Below are 12666 nucleotides of genomic sequence, written 5' to 3' on the forward strand. Positions count from 1 at the left end.
AAGTGTTGTGCTATAAGTTTGTAAACTAAGCAACTTAACTTCTAGGCGGCTTTTCTCCTACCAATTTTGGCTCATATGATGCGTGATGGAATAACTGCCAGTCGTTTTAAAGAGTTGCAGGAACCAGAGTGTATTATTGTGGCACCAACTCGAGAATTGGTCAACCAGATTTATTTGGAAGCCAGAAAATTTTCTTTTGGGTAAGTACATCAGAATGCTACTCACAAAATAGTTTTTTCTTTAGAGATTTTTTTCTGCTCACTTTTGGAAGAACTTAATAATAATGCACTCATGTAATTTTTAGCATTACTTAAAGTATTTTTTTATTATCTTATTTATGGAATCCTTTTTATTTTTTAAAAGAAACATGCTTATTAAAAATTAGGTTAATAGGTTGGACTTGGTGGCTCATGACTATAATCTCAGTGCTTTGTGAGGCCCAGGCAGGTGGACTGCTTGAGGCCAGGAGTTCGAGACCAGCCAGGGTAACATGGTGAGACCCCATCTCTACAAAAAATAAAATAACTAGCCATCACGTGGTGATGCACACCTGTTGTCCTAGGAGCTTAGGAGGTTGAGGCAGGAGGATTGTTTGAGTCCAGGAGTTTGAGGCTGCAGTGAACTGTGATTGCACCACAACACTCAGAGCAAGACCCTGTCCCTAAAAAAGTAAAATTTTAATTTAAAAAATAGATAATACTAGAAGTAGAAAATAGTGAACATACTGGTATTATTTCTTGGTAGTCTTAAATGTATATTTAAAAATGAACTCAGGGTATTCTAATAATTTCCTATTCTTTTACATACAACTTTATAACACAGAAAATGCTTATTGCGTAAGAACTGATTTTTAATGACTTTTAAATTACCCATGCGTATACATTTTATTTCTCTATTCTGAGGTATTTAGGTTCTTTCTAACGTGGTGCTACTGTAAACAAAATTGCAATGTACATCTTGCTACATAGTTTTTCTGTTTTGGCGGGATATGATGTCTTAACACTTGTAATCCTAGCACTTTGGGAGGCCAAGATGGGCAGATAGCTTGAGCCCAGGAGTTCAAGACCAGCCTGGAAAACATGGTGAAAACCCATCTCTACAAAAAATAACAAAAACTAGCTAGGTGTAGTGGTGCACCCCTGTGGTCCCAGCTACTCGGGAGCCTGAGAGATTACCTGAGCCTGGGAGGTCGAGGCTGCAGTGAGCTGTGATTGCGCCACTGCACTCCAGCCTAGATGACAGTGAGACCTTGACTTTAAAAAAAAAAAAGTTTTCTGTTTGAAGTATTTTCTTAAAATAGAGTTTTATCAATTTTAATGTTAAAGAGCAGGAACTTATTTTAAAGCTTGCAATTAATGTGTATTTGTGCCTGCAGTGTATCAGGAGTCCAATTTCAGTATACCCTTTGCCAACATTTAGTTATTGCTGCCTAACAAACTCCCTTAAAACATAGTTGCTTTCAACAATAAACATTTACTGTCTCACCATTTTGGGGGCTTAGGAATTGGGGAACAGCTTGGCTTAGCTGGGTTCTTCTGAGTTAAGAGTTTCTTATAAGATTGTAAATGAGATGTCAACCAATCCTGGTTTTATTGTCAACCAGACAAGACTGTCAACCAGACAAGATGTCAAGCCAGTCATCTTTGGGCTTCACTGGATCTCTCCATAGGGATGCATGATTAAATGGCACTGGCTTCCCCTAGATTGAGTGATCAGTAAGAACAAAGAGGAGGTTGTAATAGCTTTTATGAAATAGTCCCAGAAGTCACACATTGTCCTTCTGCCACATTCTCTTTGTAAGAAGCAAGTCACTAAGTTTGACCCCACTCAGGAGTGGCTGTATTATAATTTATTGGAACTAGTGCAAAATTGAAAGTGCAGGGTCCTTTGTTGTAAAATTACTACAAATTTCAAGGCAGCGACAACAGAGCATTAAATGAAACACAGGATTCTTCTGAACTTGGGACTCTGTGTGACTGGACAGGTTGCACACTCATGAGGCCAGCCTTGCCCACACTGAAGGGGGAAGGTAGAATCCATATTTGAAGGAAGGAATATATTGAAGAATTTGTATATGTGTGTTAAAACCACCACAGGTGATTTTATTTTTTTCCATGCTTGAAATCACTTTAATATCAAACCTGATAGATCTTTTGGAAAAACATGTGGATTGCTTATTTCAGTGTTTATATCTTGCTAATCCTCATGTACCATGTTGCTTTCAGGCTTTTAAATCAAGTAAAAGATCTCAGAAATCACCATTAAATAACTTATCCATGTAATGAAATACCACCTGTTCCCTCAAAAGTATTGTAATTAAAAAAAAAAATCAAGTAAAATGTCACTTTTTTTTTTTTTAAGATGGAGACTCGCTCTGTTGCCCAGGCTGGAGTAGAGTGGTGGAATCTCAGCTCACTGCAACCTCTGCCTCCTGGGTTCAAGTGATTCTCCTGCCTCAGCCACCCGAGTAGCTGGGATTATAGGCACGTGCTACCATGCCTGGCCAATTTTTTGCATTTTTAGTAGAGACTGGATTTCACCATGTTGGCCAGGCTGGTCTCAAACTCCTGACCTCAGGTGATTTGCCCGCCTTGGCCTCTCAAAGTGCTGGGATTACAGGCGTGAGCCACTGCAACCAGCCAGAATTTAATGTTTTTTTAGATAGTTGAATGTTTGTTTTTTTTTCTTTTTGGATTTTGTTTTATATCTTGTTAGAAACAGATGCCCAATTTTTAAGTAACTAGAAAATAACATTTAGTTTTCTTGTTAATAGAACTTGTGTAAGAGCTGTTGTTATATATGGGGGAACCCAGCTGGGACATTCAATTCGACAAATAGTACAAGGCTGTAATATATTATGTGCTACTCCTGGAAGACTGATGGATATCATAGGCAAAGAAAAGGTATGCCTTATAGGAATAATAAGGTTGTGAGATTGATACTTTTTGTTTGGTATGGGAAAAGGAAAGAATGAGGTAAAGACAGATGTATTTACTAGAGCACTATTTATGTGTTAGCCTCCGTCACATTCTTTGAATGCATTCTTGTATAATTCTCAAGATAATCACAAGGAATAGTGTTTTCTAATTTATACTTGGGAAAACAAACTCAATGAGATTATGTAATCTATTTTAAAAATCCCTGAGTTAGTTCTAGTAAGTATAGAGCTAATGTTAGAATCTGGGTCTGATTCCAGAATCCATATTCTATGTCCCACTACGCTGGGGGAAAAATGTAGTTAATAACTTTTTATGTGGTTTCACGCATGTCTTGGGGAAATAGTTTTTCTCCTGTAAGAAATCCTTTGTGGCATCAATAATTCTGTCTCCTGTGTAAGCATGGGAATGATATTAACCAGGATTGTTAATTTTCTAAATCTTTTAAAAGATTTTAGGGCCATGTACTTATTTAGGAATTCATACACTATATTTTTATATCTCTAAATGAGTACTTTCAGTTCACCTTAATGAACCAAATTTGCTTTTTAAAAAGTCTTTAAAGGGTCCTTCTGAGTTAAGAGTCTTTTTCATCCCTCTGGGTTACTAAAAAAAATTTATTTCTGCATAAACATACCTTTCTTAGTATACTTATTAAAAGGACCCAGAGATATCTCCCTTACTTTCTTGCTAAACATCTTCATAGTGGTACCAAAATCACTTTGCAAGTGTATTCTTCTGCTTATAGTAAAAGATGTTCATGCAAAGGTAAGAGGTTCCTGATTGTTCCCGAGTGATTAGAGAATGGAGAATTTACAAAGGATTTAAAGAGGTTAGAAAAGATTTTACCAGTTAGAAGATATTTGAATATGTCATGCTGTTAGGATATTTTCTTTCTTATATTAGAGTCTAACTTTATCAAATACTATAATCTAGATCTGTATTGTCCAATACAGTAACCACTAGCCGCATGTAACAATTTAAATTTAAGAATGATAAAATTAAAAATTCAGTTCCAAGTCACAGTAGCCACATTTCAAGTGCTTAATAGCTAGCTACCTTTGGCTAATGACTAACAAGTTAAACAGTGCAGATAGGCTGGGTGCAGTGGCTCACGCCTATAATCCCAGCACTTTGGGAAGCCGAGGCAGGCATATCACAAGGTCAGGAGATAGAGACCATCCTGGTTAACATGGTGAAACCCCGTCTCTATTAAAAAAAATTAGCCGGGCATGGTGGCATATAGTCCCAGCTGCTTGGGAGGCTGAGGGAGGAGAATCACTTGAACCCAGGAGGCAGAGGTTGCAGTGAGCTGAGCTTGTGCCACTGCACTCCAGCCTGGGCAACAGAGCAAGGCTCCGTCTCAAAAAAAAAAAAAAAAAGTGCAGTTAATAGAACTTTTAAGTAATTGCAGAAAGTTATTGCACAGTCTTGATCTTGACATTTGGTTTCTTTTAGACTTAATTTTAAAAATGCTTTATAACGGAAAATTGAAATATACAGTACTATTATCTAAGCATAACAATTCTCATTTTATACACTGATTTCTGGTCTTTGTTCTTAACAGTATTTTAACAGTTGGAATTGTAGAGAGTAGTTTAATATAAACTAATATGCGTTTTCTGTTTTACCTTTGAAAATATCCTTAAAGATTGGTCTCAAACAGATCAAATACTTAGTTTTGGATGAAGCTGATCGCATGTTGGATATGGGGTTTGGTCCAGAAATGAAGAAGTTAATTTCTTGCCCAGGAATGCCATCAAAGGAACAGCGCCAAACCCTTATGTTCAGTGCAACTTTTCCAGAGGAAATTCAAAGGTTAAGTTTTTTTCTTAAAAATAATTTGATTATATACATACTTTTATCAAAGTGGAAGCACTGTGAATATCCTATTTTTAGAGATTTGTCTTTAAGATTTTAATATAGGTAATTTAAAAAGTAGATGTATTTCTAAAACGTTTACCACATTTTCCATTGTTTCTTACCTTTATTCTTGGCTTTGTGTTAACATCACATTTTATTTAAAAAGTGTGTGTGTGTGTGGTGGTGTTGTTGTTGTTGCATAGAATCCAGCCAGGGTTTAATAAGTGCTTACTAAATTATTTTTATTATTATGCCTTCTTTTCAAACCTAAATCTATAGGATTTGGGAGAACTGAGGCTTTGGTAGAAAATTCATATACCAATTATTGGCAGATATTTGAGGATCATGTTATATACCATGTGGTCTAGTGAATTCAGAGATTAGGGTGACACATCCCTACTGGAATGGTGACTCTTTTTCCTGCCAGTCCCTTGTCTCAAGGAGCCAGAAGTGCCCAGGCAACAGCAGAAGCTTATACAGATGGTCCTATGGTTCAACATAAGATTTTATGATTTTTTGACTATATAATGGTTTATCATAGGTATTAATTGCATTTTTGACTTAAGATATTTTGGACTTACAATAGGTTTATTGGGATGTTAACCCTGTTGTAAGTTGGGAACATCCCGATAAACCTATTGTTGGTTTATTGCAATGGCGCGATCTCGGCTCACTGCGACCTCCGTCTCCAGGGTTCAAGCAATTCTCCTGCCACAGCCTCCCAAGTAGCTGGGATTACAGGCGCCTGCCACCACGCCTGGTTAATTTTTTTTTTTTTTTTTGTATTTTTAGTGGAGACAGGGTTTCACCATGTTGGCCAGGCTGGTCTTGAACCCCTGACCTCAGGTGATCTGCCCACCTCGGCCTCCCAGAGTACTGGGATTACAGGCATGAGCCACCGCACCCGGCCCTATATAGTATTTTCAACTGGAGATGGGGTATTTGCATTCCCACCATTTGCTTTGGTAACTATCTAATTAGCAGCCTGACTCTTTTTAGATTCACCCTGAAATGGGAAAGTATTTGTATGTTGGCCACCCAAAATGGCAAACATGTACTATTGTCAGTCAGTAATATTTGTTGAGGATCTTTTGTGAATCATATTTGATTATAAGCTCTGGGGATATATGTTAAACAAAATAAGCTCCTATCTGACCTTGAGTTGTTTACATTATTTGCTTCCTGACTCTTCCTCAATTGCTTCATTGTCTGTTCTTAAATGTTACTAGTTGCCCATCATTCTGTGCAAAGTCCTTTTCTCAATGTGCATATTCCCTGAGTTATGGTATATCCGTTCCGTTGGCTTCTACTTATATACCTGTAACTCTCCCAAATTTCCTCCCTGTATTCCTAATCTATCTCTGTAGCCCCAGAGTTTTTTTTTTTTTTTTTTTCTTGAGACAGAGTTTCGCTCTTGTTGCCCAGGCTAGAGTACAATGGCACGATCTCGGCTCACTGCAACCTCCGTCTCCAGGGTTCAAGCGATTCTCCTGCCTCAGCCTCCTGAGTGGCTGGGATTACAGGCATGTACCACTACGCCCGGCTAATTTTGTATTTTTAGTAGAGATGGGGTTTCTCCATGTTGGTCAGGCTGGTCTTGAACTCCTGACCTCAGGTGATCCGTCCGCCTCAGCCTCCCAAAGTGCTGGGATTATAAGAGTGAGCCACCGCACCCAGCCCAGACTTTTAAATTTAACTTCTTGGGGTGTTTGTTCTCTCAGATGAATGACTAGTAACTCACGTTCATGTCCAAAATAGAACATAATTTTTCTTCAGCTCCCCTTTTCCAGTTTTCTTTATTCTGGTTATTGGCATCATGATCTTTTGAAGCCAGAATTGTTTGAATCGTGGTGATTCTTCTCTCACAGTCTTTTAACTCCGCTTTTAAAAATACTCAACTTGGGCCAGGCGCTGTAGCTCATGCCTATAATCCCAACACTTTGGGAGGCTAAAGAGGGAGGAGTATTTGAGCCTAGAAGTTCAGGCCCAGCCTGGGCAACATAGTGAGACCCTGTCTCTATAAAAAAATTCTTTTTAAATTAGCTGGGTGTGGTGACACGCACCTGTAGGTCCAGCTACTCTGGAGGCTAAAGTGGGAGGATCTCTTGAGCCCAGGAAGTTGAGGCTGCAGTGAGCCACGATTGTGCCCCTATACGCTGGCCTGGGCAACAGAGTAAGACCCTGTACAATGTGGCAGTGATATTAGGGTTCTCCAGAAGGACAGAACCAATAATATATATATAGATATAAAAGAAAGTTTATTAGGGAAAATTGGCTCACACAATCACAAGGTGAAGTCCCATGATAGGCTGTCTGCAAGCTGGAGAAGAGAGAAGCCAGTAGTGGCTCAGTCCAAGTCTGAAAGCCTCAAAACCAAGGAAGCTGATAGATTCCCCCAAGAAGCCGCTGGTGCAAGTCCCAGAGTCCAAAGTCCGAAGAACCTGGAGTATGATGTCCAAAGGCAGGAGGAGCAGAAGCAAGCATCCAGCATAGGAAGAAGAAAGAGAGCCAGAAGACTCAGCAGGCAAAGTTATCCCACCTTCTTCTGCCTGCGTTGTTGTAGCTGCGCCGGTAGCCAACTGGATGGTGTCCACCCACATTGAGGGTGGGCCTTCTTCTCTCTCTCTACCAACTGAAATGTCAGTCTCCTCTGGTAGCACCCTCAGAGATACATCCAGAAACAATGTTTCACTGGCCATCTAGGCATCTCTCGATATAATCAAGTTGACACCAAATATTAACCATTACAGTAGTAATCTCTAAAATATTTCATATCTGTTAGCTTCTCTATTTCCCACCTTAATTTAGGTCCTTATCAATTTTGCCCTGCTCACTGGAAGTGGCTTTTTAACCTGTCTCCCTGCTTCTAGTGTCATTTCTGCATTAGTGGCAATGCCAAAATAAAGTCTGATTCTTTTAGACATTTGTTTAAAATAAACCTTCCCATATCTTTCCATCTTCATAGACTGATTTTTAAACTCTTTAACACGTGACAATCTCAGGCTCACCTGCTACTTTCTTACCTGGAGTCGTGTGTTTCTAGTCTACTAGAGCTATTTCCTCTTGGCTGAGAAAGCTGAATTTTACTTTCCTCATTATTTGTGCTTGTTTCTTCTTTCCTTCTGCTTAGAATGCCTTTCCACAATCATTAGTGTTCCACATTCTTGCCTGCTGCTTCCCTAGATCAAGCTTCAAACTTGAAGACTTCTCTTTTTTTTTTGGAGACAAGGTCTCACTCTTCTCGCCCAGGCTGGAGTTCAGAGGCACAATCATGGTTCACTGCCACCTTGACCTCCCCGGCTCAAGCGATCCTAGGCCCACCTCAGCCTCCTGGGTAGCTGGAACTACAGGCGTGCGCATACACATCTGGCTAATTTTTTATTTTTTGTAGAGATGGGGTTTCACCATGTTGGCCAGAATGGTCTCAAACTCCTGGGCTCAAGTGATCCACGCGCCTTGGCCTTCCAAAGTGCTAGGGTTATAGTTATGAGCCACTGTGCCCCGCCTCAAATTTGAGGATTTTTCTAAATAGACATCATTTCAGCCATTTCCTGCCAGTGTATCTTGTGAAAGAAACTGTTTAAGTCACTTTGTACATTTCTTGGAACTTAGTGTTCAGTAAACATTAACTATTCTAACACTAAATTGTAATTTTTTAAAATATATCTTTCCTACTTGATGTGAGGATTTCATAGGCTAACACCATCATGTTCATCTTTGTACTCTCAGTACCTTGTACACATTACACAAAACACTCAGTAGTTTTAGTGAATGAAAAGGGTGATGGATAATCATCTGAAGAATTTCAGATGATTTCAAGATTTGTGCCTGGGTGAGAGAGTAACTCTAAAAGAAGGCATAAAAAAAGCTTTTCTTTTATGATAAGAGATCAAGTAAGGAGAAAGAAGAAGCAGTGATTTATTAAGATTCTGGATATGCTGAATTTGAGCTATTTTCATGAAGGAGTCAGCTGGTAAATAAGGGACTGCTACATAGGAGGGAGAGGCATTGAAGAGAGATTTGGGCCTCCCCGTTTATCCCTAAAAACTCAGCTTTCTCATTAGCAACTTTGTCCACTCCCCCATGTTTCTATGTGATCTAAGGCAAGACTTCTCAGTTGCATGCTGATGGTGAGTTAACTGTGTGTCAAGATATTGATACCCTTAACCTTTGGGGCAGGCACACCTATCCTGATTCTGCTACGTCCCTGGGCCTTTCATCTGTCTCACTTGTTTTGCCCAATTGTGCTATGCAAATACTACTTTCTATGTGTGTCATGACAGAGAGAGCACTGACCTAAGATCTGGTTTGCTTGAAATCATTCATTTGAAGTAGAGTAATTTAACAGGTAATATTTTCAGAAAACAACTAATAATAGCATACATAAAAGCAATGAGAGGAGAACAGAATTTGTGTCTTAGGCTTACATTTCAGGTTTTACTAAAAAATAATTCCTGCTTATTGCAGTTTCTTTTAGTTCATGCTTTTTTTTTAAGTGTTATACACATATTTTTTATAGTTTTGTGTGGATAGCAAATCCACCTGTAATTACCATATCCATACTTTGACAAACTTTTTCTCTAGTAGTTATGTATTTTGCAAAATCCTAATATTTTATACTGATCTTTCAAAATAGTACTTGGGTGATATAAGTAACCTTAACCATCTTATAGCTGTTAATATTGAGATAACACCTACAGGAATTCAGTGGATATTATGGATACTAATGGAGAGGAGGATAAGTTAAAGAATAATCTTTTGTTTTTCAAGGTTGGCTGCAGAGTTTTTAAAGTCGAATTATCTGTTTGTTGCTGTTGGACAAGTGGGTGGAGCATGCAGAGATGTTCAGCAGACCGTTCTCCAAGTTGGCCAGTTCTCAAAAAGAGAAAAGCTTGTTGAAATTCTACGAAACATAGGTATCTTATGTTGATACATTTTTTGTCATGATTTTGATTTTTTTAATGAATAATTTAAAAAAATCACTAAAGAATTGTTTGGTCTGACTTTTAATAAGTTTGTTTTAAGTCTCCCTCTAAAGCTCTTTTATAAAAAATTCTATGATTCAGTTTTCTGGGTAAATTATATAAAAATACGGTCCTTTCTCCACCATTAAGTTTGAAAATCAGAAGGATTTGAGACTTCATTTTAACTATTCCACCAGAAGTATATCTATTTTTTGTTTTAGGAAACTAGAAAGGCTTAGTAGTGACACATATTTACATCACACTATTACTCCATCAAAAGCAGATTATTTTTCTGTTTCTGGTTCCTAGTTCTTGCTTCCTAAGGCTTTGCAAATTCATAGATGTGAATAATTTTTTAGCTAAAAGGGGCTTAAGATCTAGCTCTCTTCCTTCACAATATCTTTGGGAAATTTTTTTTCTCCTCTACTCCCCCAATCAATTTTTATTTTTATTAGTTTTTTGGAGACAAGGTCTCACTTTGTTGATCGGCCTGAAATAATTGTGTAGTCATAGCTCACGGCAGCCTCAAACTCCTGGCCTCAAGCGATTCTCCCACCTCAGCTTACCAAGTAGCTAGGACTATAGGCATGCGCCACCATGCCTAGCTAATTCTATTATTTTTTGTAGAGATAGGGGTCTCACTATTGACCAGGCTGGCCTTGAACTGTTGGCCTCGATCCTCCCACCTTGTCCTTCCAAAGTGCTGAGGTTACAGCCATGAGCCACTGTACTCACTCCAATTTTACTTTTTATTATTTTTATTGTTTTGAGACGGGACCTTGCTTTATTGCCAAGGCTGGAGTGCAGTAGCATGACCACGGCTCACTGCAGCCTCAAGCTCCCAGGCTCAAGCAGTTCTCCCACGTCAGTCTCCTGAGTAGTCAGAACTACAGGCGTGCACCACCATGCTCAGCCAGTTTTTTAGTTTTTGTAGAGATGGGGTTTTTACCATGTTGCCCAGGCTGGTCTTGAACTCCTGGGCTCAAGTGATCCACTCACATTGGCCTCCCAAAGTGCTGGGATTACAGGTGTAAGTCACCCTTCCTGGCCCAATTTTTATTTTTGAAGTCATTTTTTTTAGTTTGGTTGTTTAGCCTTATTTTGAGACTGGAAACAAAAATTTTAAATATATTCATTTTAATACCTTCTCATTACCTCATAGGCTAGGTCTACTTATATGTTACACTTTCCCCACCCATACCCTCCATTTTAGTACTTGCGTTTCAGCTTGAATGTCAGTGTTGAGATGGAGGAACGCAAAGGTGGCTCATGAGCTTATTTCCAATAATGAGCAAAAAGAAAAAACGGAAAGGTGACTTAAAAAGCACTTACAGGCTTCTAGTCTTTAGTTTGTGCTGAGTTTTAGAAAAAGTTTTAAAAACCAAATACTCATCTTGAGTTTGAGAAATTTTATTGGTTGGCTTCATCAGATGTTTCATAATATACACTAATAGCATATAAAAATAATAATAGCTATGGGCCACATACCGTTCTAATTATTGCACATTTGTTAGCTCATTTAATTCCCAAAACCACCTTATGAAGTAGATTTTGTCATTATCCCCATTTTAGGGATGAAGAAACAAATACAGAGAGGTCAAATAACTTGTCCACCATAAGTTGATGCTGCTAATGCAGAACAGATGAGCACTATATGGTTTTGCTGAAGTTAGAACATATTTCTAATATAGTCACCTTAAGATTTTTTTTTTTTTTTTTTTTTTTAGATGGAGTCTTGCTCTGTCACCCAGGCTGGAGTGCAGTGGCACAATCTTGGCTCACTGCAACCTCCGCCTCCGGGGTTCACGCCATTCTCCTGCCTCAGCCTCCCAAGTAGCTGGGACTAGAGGCACGTGCCACCACACCCGGCTAATTTTTTTGTGTTTTTAGTAGAGACAGGGCTTCACCATGTTAGCCAGGATGGTCTTGATCTCCTGACCTTGTGATCTGCCCGCCTCGGCCTCCCAAAGTGCTGGGATTACAGGCATGAACCACTGTGCCCGGCCAAGATTTTTTTTGTATATGAGCTTGTGGGATAAAGTTTATTTTGCAAGTAATCTAAAAGGAGAGAGTTTTTCAGAAGAGCTGGTTTGCCCTTGAGAAAAGGTCAATGTATTATATATGAGCACTATTGATATACTTCTGTATTATTTAAGCTGTGAAATATTTGTTTGGTTTAGTGTTCATAGTTGATACCTTTTTAACTTTGCATGTAATATCCATCCAGTATATCCTCAAATTATACAAATTTTGTCCATATAATTTATCTCCTTTTCTACTCTTTCACTTAATTATGCTATTTTTTTCCTTTTGCCTTTAAATATGTAGGTTTATTTTGGAGTAGTATAGCCAAACTGCCTTTTTCATAATTTTAATTTTAAGTCAATAGAGATCAAAGAGTTTATTGAGCTCTTTAGTTACCAAAGGAACCAGTAAGATGTTACAGCTAGTCAAAAGGAGAATTTAAAAAATACATGTATATTTAGGCCAAGCTTGTCCAACCCACAGCTCAGAGGCCACATGCAGCCCAGGATAGCTTTGAATGTGGCTCAACGCAAATTCGTAACCTTTCTTAAAACATGATGAGGTTTTTTCGTTTTTTTGTTTGTTTTTTTGCGATTAAAAAAACATTTTTTTAAAGCTCATCAGCTATCAGTAGTGTTACCGTATTTTATGTGTGGCCCAAGACAATTCTCCTAATGTGGCCCAAGGAAGCCAAAAGATTGGACACCTCTGGTTTAGGCAATTAGGAATGCTAAAATTGATTTAGAGATAAGTGTAAAACTGGTCATTATTCAAATGCAATAATCAATTACATTTCAGGGGAAAACTTTATTTGCGTTTTTACTGAGAATCATTGGCATTGCTATCAATTGCAACAGTTATGAAAAAGAATATAGAAG

The 12666-nt window shown here is 38.4% G+C and overlaps 1 protein-coding gene across 4 annotated transcripts in view; it reads left to right on the top strand.

Annotated features, from left to right (window-relative positions):
* The window catches only part of DDX4 (DEAD-box helicase 4), an 80665-nt gene that overhangs the window by 52776 nt on the left and 15223 nt on the right, over positions 1-12666 (top strand). For all 4 annotated transcript variants that reach the window (XM_003265934.3, XM_030798596.1, XM_030798597.1 and 1 more), the window contains 4 exons: positions 46-200; positions 2774-2903; positions 4588-4754; positions 9570-9715. In XM_003265934.3, the coding sequence (XP_003265982.1) occupies positions 46-200; positions 2774-2903; positions 4588-4754; positions 9570-9715 (598 nt within the window). The remainder of the gene's footprint in view (positions 1-45; positions 201-2773; positions 2904-4587; positions 4755-9569; positions 9716-12666) is intronic.

The sequence above is a fragment of the Nomascus leucogenys genome, chromosome 18, assembly GCF_006542625.1.
Source record: "Nomascus leucogenys isolate Asia chromosome 18, Asia_NLE_v1, whole genome shotgun sequence".
Taxonomy (NCBI): domain Eukaryota; kingdom Metazoa; phylum Chordata; class Mammalia; order Primates; family Hylobatidae; genus Nomascus; species Nomascus leucogenys.